General features: G+C 43.6%; 1 protein-coding gene and 3 non-coding genes across 5 annotated transcripts in view; all 4 read right to left on the reverse strand.

Annotated features, from left to right (window-relative positions):
- Positions 1–21,249, reverse strand: part of Tex14 (testis expressed 14, intercellular bridge forming factor) — a 131,175-nt gene that overhangs the window by 89,297 nt on the left and 20,629 nt on the right. For both annotated transcript variants that reach the window (XM_076936080.1, XM_076936079.1), the window contains exon 2: positions 14,497–14,633. In XM_076936080.1, the coding sequence (XP_076792195.1) occupies positions 14,497–14,632 (136 nt within the window). In that variant the 5' untranslated portion in view covers position 14,633. The remainder of the gene's footprint in view (positions 1–14,496; positions 14,634–21,249) is intronic.
- On the reverse strand, positions 1,229–1,443 carry LOC117712244 (small nucleolar RNA U3). Its single transcript, XR_004607295.1, has one exon. It is a non-coding gene; the product is annotated as a small nucleolar RNA U3 (small nucleolar RNA).
- Positions 5,858–6,072, reverse strand: LOC117712243 (small nucleolar RNA U3). Its single transcript, XR_004607294.1, has one exon. It is a non-coding gene; the product is annotated as a small nucleolar RNA U3 (small nucleolar RNA).
- On the reverse strand, positions 21,049–21,212 carry LOC117712156 (U1 spliceosomal RNA). The gene has a single exon (XR_004607225.1). It is a non-coding gene; the product is annotated as a U1 spliceosomal RNA (small nuclear RNA).

A 21,249-nucleotide genomic window follows, 5' to 3' on the forward strand; every position in this document is an offset into this window, starting at 1 on the left:
CATTTTCACATACAATTACTCAAAATAACTGAACATATTTCAATTCTAAAGACACTAGTGACTTATCTTCTATTATAAAAGACAACTATTTAAAAGCTTTTGAGGGCTGGGAAGAGAGCTCAGCTGGTAAAGGGACTTGCTGGGAAGCATGGTGACTTAAATTCAGTTCCAGGACCCATGTAGTGCAAGGTGAGAATAAATTCTCACAAGTTGTTCTCTGAGTCCTTACTGTGTAAACCAGGCTGGCCTGGAACTAACAGGGTTCCACCTGTATCTGTCTCCCAAGTACTGGAGTTGTGGCACGGTGCCAAGTTTGTTGCTCCTGTGTCTGTTTTTTGAGACAGGATTTCCTCGTGTAGCCCTAGCTGTCCTGGGACTCAATTTGCAGACCAGGTTTGGCCTCAGCTCAAACTCAGGGATCCACCTGCTCTGCACACTAAGAGTGGGGATGAAAGGAACTGGGTCACTATGCCCAGCTTCACTGAAAAATAAAGCTTACTTTAAAATTTTTGCTCGCTTAAAAAATAATTTCTTTTATCTATGTGGATGTGTCTGCATACCTGTGTGTAGCCGCTCACAAAGACCAAAATAGGGCATCAAATCTCCTGGCACGGGAGTTACAAGTCATAGTAAACTGCTTATATGTAGGTGTTAAGAACAAGCACCCTGAACCACTGAATCTCTTCAGCCACTGGCTATATTCTAAGACTTCATCCTCCTGTCACAGCTCCCAAACTAAACCCGTTACAAAACCAAGTTTACTTCATTTATTCCTATTTTTGTATCTTATGCTTATTTGTGTTTTCAAGACAATGATTCTGTGTATCCCTGGCTGTCCCGGAACTAGACCAGGCTAGCCTTGAAGTCAAAGAGCTGTCTGACTCTGAGATTAAGGTGTACTCCACCTTTATGAGAGACGAGCTTCCTCATCAGAGTTCTAATTGCCCTGAAGCCCGCTATGTAGATTTAACTGGCCTCAGAAAAACTGTTAGTCTTGTGTCGCAACTCGGAGAAGCAACCAGAACTGAAACACCTAAAAGGCTGACACTAAAACCTTCTTTGGTTTCCAACACCCTTATACTAATTTGTGAGTACAAAGTGTTATGCCACAAAAACGCATTGTATGTATGTAAGAGATGCGCTACCCAAATACAAACTGCCCACAAAGAAAGCTGAGGAAAAGAGTACCGGTTCTAACTTTGTAACTTAAGTAATAAAGTTTCCGAGATCCACTCAGACTGCGTTCCCTCCCTCTCACCCTCCCGAAGGAGAGAAGAACGATCATCAATGGCAAGAGGCAGCTGCACTGAAGCAGCACCTAGAGCCGGCTTCACGCTCAGGAGGGGACGCTACGTCTCGTCCTCGTGGTTTCGGGTGCTCTACACAGTCAGAGAAACTTCTCTAGTAACGAACTATAGAAATGATCCCTGAAAGTATAGTCTTAGCCACACACTCCCGCCATCGCCCGACTGTACCAAGCGCCCTCACATCTTACACACGGCGACTGCCGCCGAGACGCCCCACGCTATCCCTGTCGGCGCTTCCATCGCACAACACGTCTGCCCACGCGGGGACACGCGCTCTGGCCTCTCCATACCCAGTCCACCGGGCATTTAGAGTCGATACAGTTTCCCTGCACGGCCACCGCGATTAGCATACGGTCGCCGAGCAGCCAATCGGCTCGCAGTTCTCTCCTGTCTCGTCCCACCTCCGCCTGCGACGGGTCACGCGTCGTCACTGACGGCCACACGCCGCCCGCCCCCGTCCCCCGGGACCGCGTGCTTCCTCCCTGCCGCGGCGTCCGCCTTCAGCCCCCACGCTGCCCGAAGCGGGAAGAGCCGCGGAGCCGCAAGGGAGTTCGCAGGCTTGCGCCGGTTTGGATCTGGCTCAAGCAGAAGACCTTGAGTGAGAAACAAAACGAAGGATTGCACGCTCTATTTAATAAATTCTGTTCTGTGATCAAAGAAACATCTGAAACTGCACGTTGTCAGAACTCTATGGAGATTGACGCAAGCACTTTTTCCCAAGTGTGAGGCCAGATGTGGTTAGCTACAAAGTTTTTACCCTTGGTAAAAACAACCCAATATCTCCAAATTCAAACCTATAATATTTTAGTTACATACAAAGTTTATTTACGAAATTTAAAATACATAAAATTTGGGGATTTGAGAGATAGTTCAGCAGTTAAGAACGCTGGCTGCTCCTCCACAAGACAGGTGTGTTCAATTTCTAGCACCTACATGACAGCCCACAATTTAACTTCAGTTCCAGGGTATCAGATACCTTCACACAGATATACATGTAGGCAAAAAACCAATGCACATAAAGAAAAAAAATAAATCGTTTTTTAAAAATATGTGCAACTTTGTACTTTTTTATTTATTGATTTACTTTTTTTTTGGGGGGGGGGGGTTCGAGACAGGGTTTCTCTGAGTAGCCCTGGCTGTCCTGGAACTCACTCTGTAGACCAGGCTGGCCTCGAACTCAGAAATACCGCCTGCCTCTGCCTCCCAAGTGCTGGGATTAAAGGCGTGCGCCACCACCGCTCGGCTTGTACTTTATTCCTATGAAGCCCTTCTCCTTGCCCTGGTTCCACCTTCCCTTGTCATCCTGTCTGTTTTCCATAGATATCCACACATATATCCTTATGGAGGAGAACATGACGTTTCTCTATGTCTTAATATGATGAGTTTCAGCTTCATCCATTTCCCTGCAAACGATAATATTATGGTTTTTGGAAACAGGGTCTTATGTAGCCTGAGCCAACCTTAAACTCATTACACAGGTGACCCTCAAGTGCTGAAATTACATCAGGGGTGGACATGGTGATGCTTGCTTTTAATCCCACCTCTGGGGCAGGGTAGATCTGTGAGTTTAAGGCCAGCCTGGTCTACATTGTTCCAGGACAGCCAGGGCTAGGAAAAGAGAGATTCTGTCTCAAAAAAAAAAAAAAAGAAATTACATGAGTGGACAAACACACCTGGCTTAGAGTGAAGACCGAATAAACCTCCATTTTGCATACATACCACATTTTCTTTATCCATTCATTTGCTGATCAGCATATAGGCCATATTGTAGCAATTCTGTCTATAGTATTCTGATTTACATTCCATCAGTGGAGCCAGAGTGGAGTCTCAGAAGTCAACTGCAGCACCGTGGATGCAGGAGTTGTTACTACTTCAAGGATTTTAGGCCAGTTTGGTCTTTGTAATGATGTTCAGGTCAGAGAAACCCATAGTGAGACCCGCCCACTATAAGGTTCGGACCAAGGCTCTAGCTGGCCTGGAACTCATTCTGAAGAGAATTTTGGTGATCCTCTTATTGCTGTCACGTTAGCACAACACTCAACTATTTTGTTTTTGAGAAAGACTCAGTATGCAGCTCAGACTGCCCTGGACTCACTCATGTGGCTCAAGCTAGTCTGCAGCTTTTGTTTGAAAACAATTAGAGCTGTAGAGCTCTAATTGACCTGAAACTTGCTACTTATATGTAAAACAACCTGGCCTTGAACTCAGAGATCCACCTGCCTCTGTCTCCCAATTGCTAGGATTAAAACTGCACACTACCACCCACAGCTGGTTTTCAAGTAGAAATATAGAGACCAACACTTTGTTCTTGAGGGCCACCACGCTGACTTCTATAGTGGGCACACACCAATCCATGTTCCCACTAGCAGAGAGGGGTTCCTGTTTCCCCCACATCTTTAGTAACATTTGTTATTTTATTGACACTAGCTATTCTGATTTAAGATGGAATCTTATCATTTTTTTTTGGAATATTTTCTTTATTTACATTTCAAATGTTATTCCCTTTCCTGCCCCCCCCAAACTCATTATCCCATCCCTCCTCCCCCTGCTTCTATAAGGGTGTTCCCCCACCCACCCAATCACTCACTCACTCACTCCCGGAGACGGAATCTTGATGTAATTTTATTTTCTCCTGATGACTAAGCATAACACATTGCTCATGTGTTATGTATGGTACACACGTGGGAATCAGAAGACAACTTGTAGAAGTGAATTCTCCTCCCACCCTGTGGGACCCATGTGTTATAGGCTCAGGTCTTCCGGCATGTTGGCAAATACTTTTAGCCACTGAGACATCTATCCATCACTTTTTCATATATTTATTGGCCATATGAACTTCATTTTTTAAACTTGTATGTGTATGAGTATCTTTCCTGCATGTGTGAATGTGTGCCATGTGTGTGCCTGGGACCAGTGTAGGTCAGAAGACAGCTTCATTCAGACCTCCCTGCCATGTCGGTGCTGGAAACTGATCCAGAGTTCTCCAAAAGAGTAGTAAGCAATAAGCACTCTTTACTGCTGAGCCAGCACCCCAGTACCCATCTTTCGTCTTTTGAGATCTGTTTTTTTCAATTCATTTGGTTATTCAATGACGGGACATTTGGGTACTTTTGGAGTTCTTTAAAGATTAATCTTCTCAAAGATAATATAACTAACAAAAGCCCCTTTCTTCCAGACTCTTTCTTCACTCTGCAGATTATTGCTCTTGCTATGCCTTTTAATTGCTTTCTGTCCAGCTTGCCAATTTCCCTCCTTCCTCCTCCAGCATTATTGGAATGATTTTAAATTACATTTTTCTATTTCTAGGATTTCTGTTGCTTTTTACAGCTGACTTTTAAAAATTTATCACCACAGCCAGGCAGTAGTGACACATGCCTTTAATCCCATCACCTAGGAGGCAAAGGCAAGTGGATGTCTGTGGGTTCCAGGACAACCTGGACTACAGATAGGGTTCCAGGGCAGCCCAGGATAAACAAAATCTGTATCAGGAAAAAGGAAGGAAGGAAGGAATGAAGGAAGGAAGGAATGAAGGAAGGAAGGAAGGAAGGAAGGAAGGAAGGAAGAATCTCCACAAATAAAACATTGTTGTCAAGGTGATATAGTATACAAAAAAATGATTTCTGTGAAAATACACTTCTCTGCAATTCCTGGCTAGGTCCAAACGGTGCTGACCTTAAGCATGAGCATTTACTTTGTGTTTTAGATTTAGTCTTTAAAAAGAATGTGCTTTGTTCCTGCTGTCTGTATGTCCAGCAGCAGCACTGGGATGAAGCGGCTCCTGTTAGGCATTTATCCCTACTTCCCTGGCATGGCCACCACCGTCTGTCTTCTCAGCTTTATGTTCTAGGAGAGCCTGGTGCAGATGTCACAGGTGCTATTTAACAGCTACCACAAGATCATCATTATGCTAAAAATTGAAGTTACACATGGAAGAAGCTCAGACACTTCCAGAATTGGTTTTGTCTCCTACATGGGAACACACTCAAACCCAGAAGGGCGCACTGGTCTGACCTGTATCAATAGATCTGTCCCATCTATTGATCTCTAATTCACCAGTGGCACAGAAACACCTCTGTCAAACTAAACAAACGTTTTGGGTTTTTTGTTTTTGTTTTTTTGTTTGTTTGTTTGTTTTGTTTTGGTAGCTAAATGCAAATCACTCCTCATGCCTTCCCTCTGTTCACACTACAAAGAAAGCTCACAGCTTCCCTCTACCAACCTCTGCCCAGTGAAGGATTCAGAGAAAATAACTGGGCTGTACTGTGCTTTCGTGGGCAAAACTGACTCACCGAAGCAGTAATGACTGACTTCACTTATAGTCAATAAGTTCTGCAGGAATGGATATGCTAAGGTCAGTTTCCCAACCTATAAGCAGCACTTGACCTTGGTGCAGCCAGCTTGGATGTGCCAAAACTTACAAGGAAAGAACTGCCCATCTGACTGAGCACAATCACAGCCAGATGGTCAGCCTTTACCACATAAAAAAACCTTTCCGAAAAAGACTAAGGAACATAAAAACTATCTTTTTCACCATTAAAACTAAGCCGAGATCCACTCAGACTGCGTTCCCTCCCTCTCACCCTCCCGAAGGAGAGAAGAACGATCATCAATGGCAAGAGGCAGCTGCACTGAAGCAGCACCTAGAGCCGGCTTCACGCTCAGGAGGGGACGCTACGTCTCGTCCTCGTGGTTTCGGGTGCTCTACACAGTCAGAGAAACTTCTCTAGTAATGAACTATAGAAATGATCCCTGAAAGTATAGTCTTAGCCACACACTCCCGCCATCGCCCGACTGTACCAAGCGCCCTCACATCTTACACACGGCGACTGCCGCCGAGACGCCCCACGCTATCCCTGTCGGCGCTCCCATCGCACAACACGTCTGCCCACGTGGGGACACGCGCTCTGGCCTCTCCATACCCAGTCCACCGGGCATTTGGAGTTGATACAGTTTCCCTGCACGGGCACCGCGATTAGCATACGGTCGCCGAGCAGCCAATCGGCTCGCAGTTCTCTCCTGTCTCGTCCCACCTCCGCCTGCGACGGGTCACGCGTCGTCACTGACGGCCACACGCCACCCGCCCCAGTCCCCCGGGACCGCGCTTCCTCCCTGCCTTGGTGTCCGCCTTCAGCCCCCAAGGTGCCCGAAGCGGGAAGCGCTGCGGAGCCACACGGGAGTTTGCAGGCGCGTACCAGTTTGGATCTGGCTCAAGCCGGAGGCCTTTCGTGAGAAACAAAATGAAAAACAACGTGGGGAAAATGGCAATTCAAGGACTACGTGCACTATTTAATAAATTCTGTGGGTAAAGGGCATGGTGACTCACTGTTGTAATTCTAGCACTTGGGAGATGAAGGCAAGGGGTCAGGAATTTGAAGCCGGTTTTAAGATTTTGAAGCCAGCCACACCTACATGAAATCCAGTCTAAAATGATCAAAAAACAAATATGTGTTTAGAGAAAGTGAAAATAGACAAAGCGAACTGGCCACATTATTAATTACTAGCTCAATTACTGGATATGTACTTGATGATCACTATTTTAATCTCTCATCCCATTTTAGCATTTTACCAGTAGGAGAAGCGTTATTTCCTTTTCTTATAGATGTTTCATTGCCTGACATCTGTTTAACAAGAGATGGAAAAAAAAGTTGGGTCTCTTTTCTCTCTGGTACAAAGAGCATTGTCTGACTTATGGGGAGTGAGGAAAGCTCTGAGTGAAATCAGTCCTGAATGAATGTGTGTTATTAACATGAGCACATCCTTATCAAGAACCACTCAAACTCATATGAAAAGAGATGGCAATACCTTCCTCTGGTTTGTGTGCATCTGTTGACAGTATGTGGAGAAAATATCCACCATACCTTTGTTTCTTCCCATATATTTTACACCTGAAGATGGCTCCCATACAAACTTTGGTCTCTCTGGCCATGGCCCTTCAATATTTAAGTCTTCTCCATTCTTCATTCCCCCTTTTGTTTTTGTTTTTGTTTTTGTTTTTTTTTTTTTTTTTTGCTTTTGAGATAGGGTCTCACTCTGGCAGGACTAAACCTCCCTTTGTAGAGCAGGCTGGCCTTGAACTCACAAAGATCCCTCTACCTCTGCCTCCCAACTGTTGGATTAAAGGCTGTACCATCATACCCCACTTACTTTCCACCTTCTGAGACATCTCTGCCCCTTCACTACACATGCTATACCTTGGTCTTTGAGTAGATGCTCCAACAGCACACGAGTCTGAACATTTCTCTAACATGTTCTAAGATTTAACTTGCTAGACATGTTGGGTCATGCTATAATCCTGACACTAAGGAGGCTGAAAACAGGGTTACCCACAAGTGTGAGGCCAGACTAGGCTACATGATAAGTTCCATATCAACTGGGTAAAAAGAGAACCATTTCCCCAAATAAAGAGCGGAAGAGCTGGTTCAGCAGGTAGAGTATTTGCTTTCTATCAGAGGGCTGGATCCTAGCACCTAGAACAGGCAGGCCACAAATGCCTTTACCTAAACTATAAAGGATCCGATATCCCTTTCTGACTTCCATGGATACTTACACACATACATGTGCATACATATACACACATAGATCCTCTTAAAAGATAATTAAAGGGCTGCGTTCCTCCCTTGGAGCCCTTCCCACTCTTGGGAATGTTTCTCCCTTTTCCTTAATAAATCGGGGCCTATGGGCGGCACTTTCTACCAAAGCAATTACTGCTTTCTACCAATACTGAAAACCTGACTTTCATTCCCAGAAAACACTTTGCTAGCATTTCTTCTAGGCTCCACCCCAGTTACCTGGCAACAGCCAGGAATGCCAGACTGGATATAAAAAGGGTTGCTTGCCCCTCCTCTCTCTCTCTTACTCTCTTACCCTCTTCCCTCTGTCCCTTCTCTCCCCATTCCCCTCCCTGCCTCTCCCCTCTCTCCTCTCTCTTCTCTCTCCCCCCCCCAACTTCCTCTCCCCATGCCCTAATAATAAACTCTATTCCATACTATACCCATTGTGTGGCTGATACCTCAGAGGGAAGGGATGCCTCAGCAACACGATGCACCTCTACCAACCATATCCCTGGCTTCTCTTTCTTTTTTATAAAACACAACACACATGGTGGAAGGTAAGAACCAATTCCTACAAGTTGCCCTCTGTGTAACAACATACACACACAATAAATAAATGTAAAAAATTTTAAAATAAATGTACATTCATTCTGCAATGATAATTAAGCAAGTCAATAAAACAATACTATTTAAGATGCTACTTCTCTGTAAGCCTTACAGACAGGTCTCAATAAGGAGCCATGACTGTCTTGGAACTCACTATGTAGACCAAGTTGACCTTGAACTCACAGAAATCTACACATGCCTCTGCCTCTGAGTACTGCAATTAAAGGCATGCACCACTCTGGCAAACCACCACGTATTTCGAGACCCCAATTATCTTTCTATGTGCATGTGCACAGATCAATTAATTGCAAATATATTTACTTACTTTACTAAAGTGGGTGTATTTAAATTTTGGTTTTGGCTTTTTGTGTGTGGTAGTTTGAATCAGAATGGCCCCCATAGGCTCACGTTTCAATTCTTGGTTCCTAGTAAGTAGAACTGTGTGGGAAAGATTAAGAAGTGTGGCCTTGCCGGGTGGTGGTGGCGCACGCCTTTAATCCCAGCACTTGGGAGGCAGAGGCAGGTGGATTTCTGAGTTCGAGGCCAGCCTGGTCTACAGAGTGAGCTCCAGGACAGCCAGGACTACACAGAGAAACCCTGTCTTGAAAAACCAAAAAAAAAAAAAAAAAAAAAAAAAAAAAAGTGTGGCCTTGTCGGAGATACTGTGTCACTTGTGGTGGGTAGCAATTCTCAGTAAGCTCTCTCTTTGTAAATGTAAACTCCCAGCTACTTTCCCCATGGTCATGCATGCCTGGCATCCTACTCCCCTCCATGATGGTCACGACTCTGAAACTGCATGCTCTAATTGGACTTTTTTTTTAATAAATTGCTTTGGGCCTGACATCTCTTCCAAACAGAAACTAAGAGTGTACAAGCACATGTCCCACTTGGGTGTAGCCCTCCCTCACAATCTACCTTGTTTGAAACTGGTTCTTGTCTTGCTACCGACCGCAGTCAGCTAGCCAGTGTAAACTTACCAGCCTTGAGCAGGCCAAGCAGACCTTGAACGTTTGTCAAGACAGGTCTTAATAACCTGGACAGAGACATCTGCCTTGCCTGTAGTTACAGGTTTCCATGGAAACTTAGCTGTTTTGGCTGCCGTGCTGACCTTGCTCTACAACATACTCAAGCTGAATCAGAGGATGGATTTTATAGTTTTTCCCTTTATAAACACAGTGCTTATTATTAAACTTTGAGCCTTGATCAGAACCTTCTTGTCTTGGCTTCATTCTTCTCTCACCCCCCCCCACCCCCGCCCTTTTCATTTCCTATTTGTCCTTTAGCCACCGGATGGCTACAAGCCAGTCTGCAAGCCTCCAGGGATTCTTTTCTCCCTAGTACACCTCTCATGGTAGGAGCACTGACAGTACCTATTGGTGATACTGGAAACAAACTGGGTTCTGAGGATTCCAACTTAGATCCTCACATAGTCAGGCTAAATGCGCTCGCTAACCAATGACCTATCCTCACTGCCCACTGTAGAGGTCCTCTGTTCTTCATGTGTGAAGAGAATGAGCTGTGCAGCTCGTCTCCTCACAGGCTCAAGTGATTATCTCAGTTCAGTTCCTACTTAGCCGATAGGACAGGAATGTGACAGTGAGTGTGTTTTTCAAGACAGGGTTTCTCTATGTAGCCCTGGAAATCCTTCTCTAGACCAGGCAGAGATACGCCTGCCTCTGCCTCTCCAGTGCTGGGATTAAAAGAGTGTGGCACCACGGTCTGACTATGACACTGTATTATGATTGGAAGACTTTGGTTTTTGGCGTTAGGGTGTAGCTGAGGCTGGGTCTCACTCTTTACCTAGACAGTCCTTGAATTTATGGTGATCTGTCTGCCTAACCCTCCCACATGCTGGGATTACAGACATGAGGCATCACACTAGGTTTAGGTCTTTCTGTTTTCCTTTTTACTTTGTCTGGACACAGGCGTCTTTTATGTAGCCCAGGGTGATCTACAACTCAAGGCGCTCATCCTCTAATACCCCAGTGCTGTGACTGGAGACATGCAGTATTTCAAAAACCAGAGGCAAAATAAACATAAAGAGAACTATCAAGAAACACAACTCAGGATTCTCACGCTCAACAGGAGAGCTCTATATGGACCCATAAATACTCATTTGTGTGTATCTTTGTCATAATGTGAATATTGCTACTGTATTGTGCTTTAATCTCATAAATATGAATGTTGTTATTGTATTGTGTTTTAATTGTTAATTGATTTGTGTGTCACTCCAGTAAATACTGAATTACTTGATGGTTTAAAAAAAAAGAAAAAAGAAAAAGATATAGGGGTCGGGGAGGGACTCAGTCAGTCAGTCACTGAATGTGATGTAGGCCAGGTACTAGGTATTCGGGAGAAAAAAAAAGAAAAAGAAAAATCCAAAGTTCAAGAGCAAGAGAGCTGGAACATGTCCACCATCCTAGTACTCAGGACGTCATAGCAAGAGGAATGCACTAGGTTTGAGGGCAACCTGGACTAAAAGTAAGAACAGACCACCCTGGGCTGCACAATGAAAAACTCTCAAGAGGGAAAATACAGATAAGACATACCTGAGCAATTAAGAGCACTGGCTGCTCTTCCAGAGGACCTAGGTTTGATTCCCAGCACCCACATAACAGCCACAACCATCAGTAATTCCACTTTCAGGGTATCTTCTATTTCCTCTAGCACCAGGCATACAGACAAACACCCATACACTATGAAGCACAGCTTAGAAGAAACATTGGAGAAACCAGAATTGTCAGTTACACATGCCTATTTTCTTCAAAGCAAGGGAATGAATGGTGACTCATCACCTGGAGCGCTGAAGTGACCAACAACCTTGTGACCCTCTGCTTGTCAGTTAGGAGGCAGCCTCCACCTGACTCCCCAATGTCCTGAGCTCTACCTCTCAGCGAATAAAATACACCCCTATGAAAAAGGCCCCATGTACTGTGCATTCTCCACCAACAGAATCTATCCTTATGCTTACCATAGACCGCTCCTCATAGCCAGCAGTTCTCAAACTGTAGGTCATATAATCAGATATCCTTCATATCAGATATTTACGTTTCAATTCATAACAGTAGCAAAAATACAGTTATGAAGTAGCAACAAAATTTTATGCTAGGGTTACCACATGAAAAACTGTAGTTAAAGGGTTGCACCATCTGGAAGGTTGAGGACACTGGAGTAGGACCTAGTCTTGAGCACTGTTGTTATCAGCCAAAAGAATCTCTCTTATTGTACAAGGTCACAGGTGCTTGGATACTTTGCAAAGAAATTTCAGTGTAGCCATCCCTGAAGCTTTGTTGTAAGAACTGTCACATGGAGACTTTTCCCTCAAAGGTTTACTATGTTTAAATGTGTAAGGAAAGCAAATCAGTCCCTGAAGGGTATAATCCAGTCCTGAAAAGATTGTACTGTCTCCAGTCTCATTCTTCACCTCTTGAGGACTGTGTTAACACCTCCCAGGAGGCTTGTAAGAAGGATATTCCTGACATTAAAATAAGTATCTTTGAAAGAGGGATGCCTGGCCTGGCAGTGGTGGTGCACGCCTTTAATCCCAGTACTTGGGAGGCAGAGGCAGGTGGATTTCTGAGTTCGAGGCCAGCCTGGGTCTACAGAGTGAGTTCCAGGACTGCCAGGGCTACACAGAGAAACCCTGTCTCAAAAAACCAAAAAAGAAAAAAGAAAGAAAGAAAGAAAGAGGGATGTCTATAGTGATGGTTCAGCATTTAAAAGAGCTTGCTGTAAAACAAGAGGACCAGATGTAGCAGAATTTTAGCAGAGCATAAATGAATTATGGCATGATAGCACCCAGGCTCTGAAGTAGTCAGTGATTGTTATCTGAGGTTTTATGGATTGTTTCTAAGGAGTCTCAGAGCCTTTGCCTAGTTGAGTTCAGAGACATACCAGGCAAACTAGAAAGTCTCATAAGGCCGAGAACTCCTTACATAATGATTCCTTCAGATAAGAGGTTTTAGTATTTAGACCCACTTGTTAAAGCTCCTTTTGTGAAACAATAAAAAGGCATCTGCTAAGCTGCCAGTGTTCAGGTGTCAGAGCTGGTCCCCTGCTGCCAGCAAGACCCTAATGCACCCTGCAGTATCCCTCTTTCCCGGAACACTGACAGCCAGAGGATTTTGGTTTCTTTTTCTTCCAGTGCTGTTCCTCAATCCTTCTGAAACCAACGACCTCTTTTTCTTTGTATTATTGTTGCAAAGATCAGAGACTGCAGCACTCAGCACAAGGCAGGCACTATCCCACAAACACCTGTGACCCCTGCAGGACTGCTGGCATCCTGCCTAGACAAAATCCAAGTTCAGGGAGAGAGCCTGTCTCAAAGGAGGAAAACAGACAGAGAACACCTGCTGCCTCTGCCCTTGCCTGTGCACCCTCACACACTACACACAAATATACCTCCTCATACATTTGAAAAAGAAAACTGGGGCTGGTGAGATGGCTCAGTGGTTAAGAGCACTGATTGCTCTTCCAGAGGTCATGAGTTCAAATCCCAGCAACCACATGGTGGCTCACAACCATCCATAATGAGATCTGATGCCCTCATATGGGTGTCTGAAGACAGCTACAGTGTACTTACACAAAATAAATAATAAATAAATTCAAAAAAAATATTAAAAAAAAAAAAAAAGAAAAAGAAAACTGAAGGACTTGAATGTTGGTACAGAGGCCTGGGTTGGTACAGAGAAGAAGACATGGGAAAGGAGAAGGGGAAAATTAGGAAAACCACCGGGGGTACGGGGGGGGGCGGGGGAGAAACTCTGAAGAAATCTAAAGAAAAACAAAATATTAGAGGTTGGAGAGATGATTTTCTGAAGGACCAGAATTTGTTACCCAGCACCCACATCAGGAGGCTCAAATCCACTTGTAATTCCAACTCCAGAGGGTCTGTCACCTCTGGCGTCTGATGTGCATGTATAATTTAAAATACACGTACAAAATGAAAAACTTAGTATTACATGGAGGGGAACACTGATTCAACTGTTGGGAACTACAGATGCCAACAGTCAGGCATAGTGGCACACACAGCACCCAGTTTTATTTTTTATTTTCTTTTTGGTTTGGTTTGGCTCTGGTTTTATTTTTATTACTTTGTTTTGTTTCAAGACAGGATTTCTCTGCATGGCCCTGGCTGTCCTCAACATTTGACGTGTAGATCAGGTTGGCTTCAAACTTACAAAGATCCGCCTACCTGTACTTCCCAAGTGATGGAATTAAAGATGTGAGCCAAGGAGCCCAGATACCCATGGAAGACAGAGGTGTCAGATTCCCTGGAGTTACTGTTACAAGCTATCATAAGCTGTCTAATGTGGGTCTTCTGAAATAGTATGTACTCTTAACTACAGGAACTGGTTTTTTGAGACAAGGCTAGCCTCAATTCACTAGATAGCTGGGGTGACCTGGATTCCTGATTCTAGTTACTCTACCTCCTCAGTGCCAGGATCAGAGGAAGGTGCTGACACATCTGGTTTTCTATGTGGTGCTGAGGATGGAACTGAGGGCTCCATCGATGCTAAGCAAACACTGCTCCTGCTGAGCTGCACCCCAACCCCATTTGTTTGTTCTGAAAAAGAACTTTGTTGGGAGCTGGAGAGATGGCTCAGTGGTTAAGAGCACTGACTGCTCTTCCAGAGATCCTGAGTTCGACTCCCAGCAACCACATGGTGGCTCACAACCATTTGTAATGGGATCCAATGCCCTCTTCTGTGTGTCTGAAGACAGCGACAGTGTACTCCTATACATAAAATAAACCAATAGTTCTTTAAGAAGAAAAAGGAGAAAAGAAAAAAAGAAAAAACTTTGTTGGCATTTGTTTGTTTTGTTTTTTAGATAGGATTTCATTGTATAGATTGGCTAGTCTCCAACTCCACTTTTTGAAGAAGCTGGCCTTGAACTCACAGAGAGATATGTCTGCCTCTGCCTCCTGAGTGCCAATTTTAAGTGTGGGCCACCAAATCTAGCCTTGGCACTGTTTTAACCAAACACTATTCAGAAATACGTTGCCTCTGCCACCTTAACACTGTATTTACCTTTCTTAAGAATTTTCTTGACTTTCACATAGTTCCCTTGCTTGGCATATTCATGAAGCTGCGCTTCCAAGGAGTCATCTGTTAAGGTGCCAAGCAGCACTGGACAAGGGACTGGAAAATGAACAGCCCGAGACATTCTGTTGGAAAGAGAACAAACACATTATTCTTACACCTCACAAATGCAAAGAAGCAAGTGCTTTCTTTCTCCTCTCTCCTTTCCAGATACAGGCAAGCCTGCGCTCACCATGGAGATCAAACTGAATTTCCATTCTTTTATTTCCCTCTGCCAGTTTAATTCTTGCATTTTTTCTTACACTCCTGGAGGTTTTTTTTGAATAAAAATGCCCACCATAAGCATCCCAGCAATTGAGAGGCAGAGCCAGACATATCTTTATTAAGTTTGAGGCCAGCCTGGTCTACAGAGTGAGTTCCAGGACAGCCAGGGCTACACAGAGAAACCCTCTCTTGAAAAACAAAAACAAAAAAAAACAAAACAAAAAAAAAAAAGGCAAGACCTGATCCCCCATAGACTCATATATTTGGATACTTAATCAAGACAATGGAACTGTTCAAAAAGATAAGAAGGATTGGAACATATAGCCTTATTGGAAGAAATCTGTGTGTCACTGGGTGTGGGGTGTCACTGGGTGGACCATTTCCTTCTTGATGGTGCAGGGAACTGAGCCCAACCCCTTACACATGCTTAGCAGTGCTCTACAACTGAGCTAGATTCTAGTCCCACACTTTTCTTTTGCTATTTGATGTTTTAAGACAGATCTTAAAAGTTGCTTAGGCTAGGTCTGACCTCTGTAACTCAGGTAAGCCTTCAACTTTCAATTCTTCTGCTTCAGTCTCCAGAAAGAGCTAGGATTATAGATATGTACCACCAGACCCAGTTTTAGATTCTTTCATACTTAGAAAACTGTCTTCATTAACATAGTTGACACTTGCAGAGCAGTGGTGGCGCATGCCTTTAATCCCAGCACTTGGGAGGCAGAGGCAGGCGGATTTCTGAGTTCGTAGGCCAGCCTGGTCTACAGAGTGAGTTTCAGGACAGCCAGGGCTACACAGAGAAACCCTGTCTTGAAAAAAAAAAAAAAAAAAAAAAAAAAAAAAGCAAAAAAACAAACAAACAAACAAAAGTTGACCCTCAATATCTGAGGAGGAATGGCTCCAGGACTTCCCACAGATGGCAACTTAAAGTCATAGATGCTCAAGTCCCTCATAGAAAATGGAATAGTATTTGCATGCAGCCTACACATACATTCCCAGTGAACTTACAATGCTGCCTGGATTACTTGCAATACTGAGGATGAGTCCTAGACAAACAGTTGCTAGGCTGCACTGTTTACAGAATAAGGCCTAGAAAAAAAAGCTTGCCCATTTTTACTACAGATGCAATCTCAGGGTGAAGCAGTGTGATGAATAGTATAACTATATTAACTGTTGACCTGACAGAAACTAGAATGACCTCAGAGATGCACACCTGTGGCAGATCATTTTGATTAGGCTAATTGAGATTGGAAGACCCACCCATGGCAGAGAGTGCTGTTTCCCTGGACTGGGATGCTGGGCTGAATAAAACGGAGAAAGTGAGGCAAGCACAGGCATTTGCTGCTCTGTTTATTGACTGTAGCATCAAGAAATCCTCCTCCTCAAGCACCTCCCAGGGATTTCTCTGCACTGACAGGTCAGACCCCCAAGCTAGAAGCCACAGTAAACCCTCGGTCTTTAAGTTACTTTTGACAAGGTATTTTAATCATCGCAACAGAAAAAACAAAACTAAAAAACCAAGACAGGTAAGTTGAGCCAGGATCCCACTCTATAACTCAGGCTAGCCTAAAAGATGCTAGACAACTCAGACATGGCTTCAAACTTCGATCCTTCTGCCTCGGCCCTTTAAGTGCTTGGATAACAGGTGTGACTTACATAGCTATTTTGTTGTTGTTGTTGTTGTTGCTGTTGTTTTGAGGATTTTATTTAAAAAAGGTTCAGTGTAGCTCAAGTTGGCCAACAACTCACTATGAAGCCGCAGATACTCTGAACTCCAGATCCTCTTGCTTTTACCTCCCAAAATCTGGGATTACAAGGCAAGCACAACCATGCCAGGCTTATTATTTATTTGCCAAGGCAGGGAGGGGACCTCACACTGTAGCCCAGGCTGGCCACAAACACAAAGCAATCTGTCTGCTTTAGCCTCTTAATACTGGGATTTTGGGCATAAGCCATGTAGGAAATCAGATGCAATTAAAAACCATTTTTTTCCAGTTCTAGCAATTAAGAACATTTACTATTCTCACAGAGGACCCACATAGTAACTCACAAACCAGTCACAATTCCAGTTCCAGGAGGTTCACTGCCTCTCTCTGACCTCCTATGACAATAAACACACACACTACACAGACACATATGCAAGCAAAACAGCCATATACATAAAATAATAGTATTTTTAAAGACTCAGAAAATTCTAAAGTAAGTCTCCTGAGACTCAGAAAGTAAACAACTCAAAAATCTCAGGAAACTTGCCAGATGCATAAAGCCCCTCCTTCCTCAAGGTTATATAAGTGGCAAGGCCTGCTAATACAGAGAAGACTCTCACAACTGTCCAGCTGCATTTAAGGTATATAGAGAACTCCAGGGTTCCGGCTTTTGGAAAGATCACATACAATGGGGTAGACTTTTGGTGATGAAGCCGTCTTTGAGTCTTCTATGCTCCTGTACATAACCCCTCACCCATAGTCCTATAAGTAACCCAATAAACTCATTGGTTCACCAAGTTAAACTTTGGTGATATCATTATTCTAGTGTTTCATCAGTTCTCTAGATAGTGTGAGTAGACATTTTCTCATGTCTCCCAGAAACATTATCACACTACAGATGGAAATAGTGGTATGTGCCTATAATCCCAGCATTTGGGAAATGGAGGCAGAAGAATCAGAAATTCAGCAAATTTGAGGCCAATCTGTGCTACAATGAGATATATTCTCTCTCTCTCTCTCTCTCTCTCTCTCTCTCTCTCTCTCTCTCTCTTTCTCCCCCATCTATTTATCTATAATGAGAAAAAATAATTAGAAGAATATAAGCTCTGACACGTTAAGATACAAAAGGAATTATTCCATTGCTGGGTAAATAAATGACAGACTATGCTCCCAGTTTATTCTAAGATCTTGGCCTAACTTTGTTACCTTCCCACGTAACTGGTAAGAACAGGATAGAAAGCAGCCAGGTGGTTTTAGAGCAGAGGGCTACTAAAGTTTCCCTTGACTAAAAGCACTGGCCTTGTGAGCAGTTCTGTCCTTGCCTAATTCTAGAAATATTTAAGCCAAGATGTCTTTGGTTCTGCTCTGGCCAGAAGTAAAGATACCACAAGGGAAGGAAGTCTGTTCTCTGTTCATCTCTCTCCTTCACATGAGCACCTTTCTTAGAACTGTATATGAAGACATGACAAAAACTGTGAGTGACACCTGGACATTCCATGGTTGAGCCATCTCCTTTCCCATTCCTCACCCCAGTTTCTGTTCTGGACAAAACCGCTCTATTGGAAGGTCAGTGGTATTCCACTTCTGAGATCCATTCTGCTCCACAGCAGCTCTGCCTACTTCCTCTCAAGCTCCCACCTATCAGTCTATACAAAAACATTTTTTCTAAATCTATTCTTCTATTATCCATGAACTTCAACATAAGAGTCTGGGGGCTGTTGGGAGCTGACTCCTAGCAGAAAGCAGCTACTACCTTTGCAGCCATCTTGGGCCATATATTTGCAGGTTAATACTCCCCCCCCCCCAAGAGACTTGTTTTTCTAGCATGATATTTCTACAAACAGCCCACAACAGCTGAGCACACTCTAGTAAACATCTTGTTTTTCTCAGACATATGGGGGACTTGTTGTTCAGTGTCCCCAGCTGCACTCCCCTGCTTGTGCTTATATATCCATAATTGCCTTTCAATAAACAAGACTTGATCAGATACCCTGTCTTGTCTCCATTCTTCGCCTCTCTTGTCCCTCCATCCCCACTCTCCCTTGCAGACCCTGTTGACTGACCTGCGGGCTAGGTCAGGGGGCCACTGACTCTATGTTTTGTGTGACTATGAGCTTCTGGAACCCTAACTCCCCACCTGGGGAAGAGGAAAAGTCTCTATCAAACTAAAAGACAACCCACTTTCTCCATGTTACAACCTGAGAGCAATGATTCAGCACAGATGAAAATGCTCAACTTCTCCATCCACTAAGGAGGATAACAATAACCAGAGAGTTGTTGAGAGGTTTAAATGAGCTAATAGGTGCTAAATACCTAGAACTGTCCCTGGTACCCAGTAAGTTCTCTATAGCTGTTAATGTGCCTGAAAGCATGTGGTGGTTTGAATATGAATGTCCCTATAAGGATCACTCATGTTTGCATGCACAGTCCCCAGTAGATAAAATGAAATCTCAGTTTTTGGAAACTAGATCTCCAATGTAGAGGTGTTGGGAGATAACTTTTAGAGGTGTTTGGGTCAAGGGGCACCATACCGATGAATAAATTAAGGCCTTTTTTTTTTTCACAGAGGTTTTTTAGCAAGGGAGTGGGATGTACAGTTATAAACAATAGCACCCAATTTCTCTCTCTCTCCCTTCCTCCTCTTTTCTGTCTGCCTTCTTTCATGGAATAAGGCAAGAAAACCCTCAACTAGATGCAGCTGCTCTAGACTTTTAACTTCCTGACCTGTGAGAAATAAATCTCCTCTGGGTATGGCGATTCACACCTGTAATAACTCCAGCACTTGGGAGGCAGAAGTATGAAGAGCACTGTGAATGTTGATGCCAGCCTGGGATACATACACAGTTCCAGACCAATCTGGGTTATATGAGAGCTTGTGCCAAAAACAAATGGTGGGGCATGGTGTTGCACTCCTGCATTTCATCACTTGGAAAGTAGAGGCAGGATCAGGAGCTCAAGGTCACAAGCCTGGAGGCAGGAGACTCATCTGCTACACATGTCCAAGACCAGCCTAGGCTGTAAGAAACTACCCTCCTCTGACCCCAAAATAGCAGAGTGTTCTTGTTTATGTTGTAATTATAATACTCAAGAGACTGAGGCAGAAGAATCAGCAGGTATGTGAGGTTACATTGTCTTAGTTACTTGCTTTGTTTGTTTGTAGACAGGGTCTCATTATGTAGCTCTAGCTGTCATGGAACTTACTATGGCCTCGAACACAGACCTGCCTGTCTCTGCCTCGCAAGTGCTGGGATTAAAGGTGTGCACCACTATGCCCAGCTGTCTTATTTTTATATTGTTGTGACAAAACACCGTGACCAAGGCAATTTATAAAAGAAAGCATTAACTGGGCTTCTGGTTTCAGAGGGTTAGAGTTTATGGTGGCAGCACAAAGGCATGGCAGCAGAAATACCTAACAACTCACATCTCGATTTCATGTAGGAGGCAGACAGAATACTGGGAACGGCATTAGTCTCTTGGAATATCAAAACCCACCCCAGTCACAAATGGTCCTCCAACCAGAACACCTTTTAATCTTTTCCAAACAGTTCCACCAGTGGAGAACAAGCAGTCAAACATAATGAGTCTAAGGAGGCCATTCTCACTTAAATCACCACACACAAAGAATTTTCTATTTAATATAAGTTATATATTTATTTATTATAAATTATAAAGCTATACAAAAAAACCTAAGTTGCTCAATGTTGTCTTAACTGACAGCATGAGACTGCTAAAACTACACCATTCTCATTTACAATGCTCAGTTTAAGGAGGACAAATGGCAACCCGTGTTCAAAAAAAAAAAACAAACAAACAAAAAAAAACATGAATCAACAAGCACAAACATCAAGGGCAAGATGACGACTATGGACTACTATTTGAAGAGGAATTAATAACAATTTAAATATAATAATCCTTCAGTCAGGAGGCTTGAGATTGTAGGTCACTTCTGAGAAATATCATACATCCTTTGACTAAATGTGAAAAGTGATTTTTTAAAAATCCTAGTGCATCAACTGTCTCTATATATGTAAGCTTTTTTTTTTTTAAACAAAGTGTCACTCCCCTCTCTACTTTCTTATATTCCCAGATACTAAGGGGGAAAATGGGTTATTTTCAGTATAATTTGAATGTGTAAATACAGATCGATGTTTCCACCCTTTGGGTGTTAAAATATTATCTCTAGTATTTCAAAATGTGCACGGTAGCCATATGTATTTAAAGAGATTAAAACCATCAAGGTGGAAGAAAGGGAGAGAGGCTGCTAAGAAAAAGATGCTTAGTCACCCAATAAGTAGGGTATCTACTAAACAGAATGCCACAAATTAGGATACTTCAGCCAAACACAAACATAAGGCTGACTCACAAGAGACTACAGGGAGACACACCAAGGGAAACATACTATAGAAAGCAAATGGGTAGTAGCAGGGAAGGAATGCATGCAACCAAAGCTCCAGAACGCCAAAGACCATAGAGAAACAAACTTTCATACATCTGCTCACCAAAAATAAGCAAACATTAAAAGCTACTACACCAAGTGGCAAACAACACTAACTCTTTTATTTAACCATAAGACCAGGGGAGAGCGCGAACGCAGTCCCCCACTACCACAAATTATGCAGTCGAGTTTCCCGCATTTGGGGAAATCGCAGGGGTCAGCACATCCGGAGTGCAATGGATAAGCCTCGCCCTGGGAAAACCACCTTCGTGATCATGGTATCTCCCCTGCCAGGTAAGTATGAGTTGGGCAGGCCACAGTATTACCTCACCCTGATCA

The sequence above is a fragment of the Arvicanthis niloticus genome, chromosome 6 (genome assembly GCF_011762505.2).
Source record: "Arvicanthis niloticus isolate mArvNil1 chromosome 6, mArvNil1.pat.X, whole genome shotgun sequence".
Classification (NCBI taxonomy): domain Eukaryota; kingdom Metazoa; phylum Chordata; class Mammalia; order Rodentia; family Muridae; genus Arvicanthis; species Arvicanthis niloticus.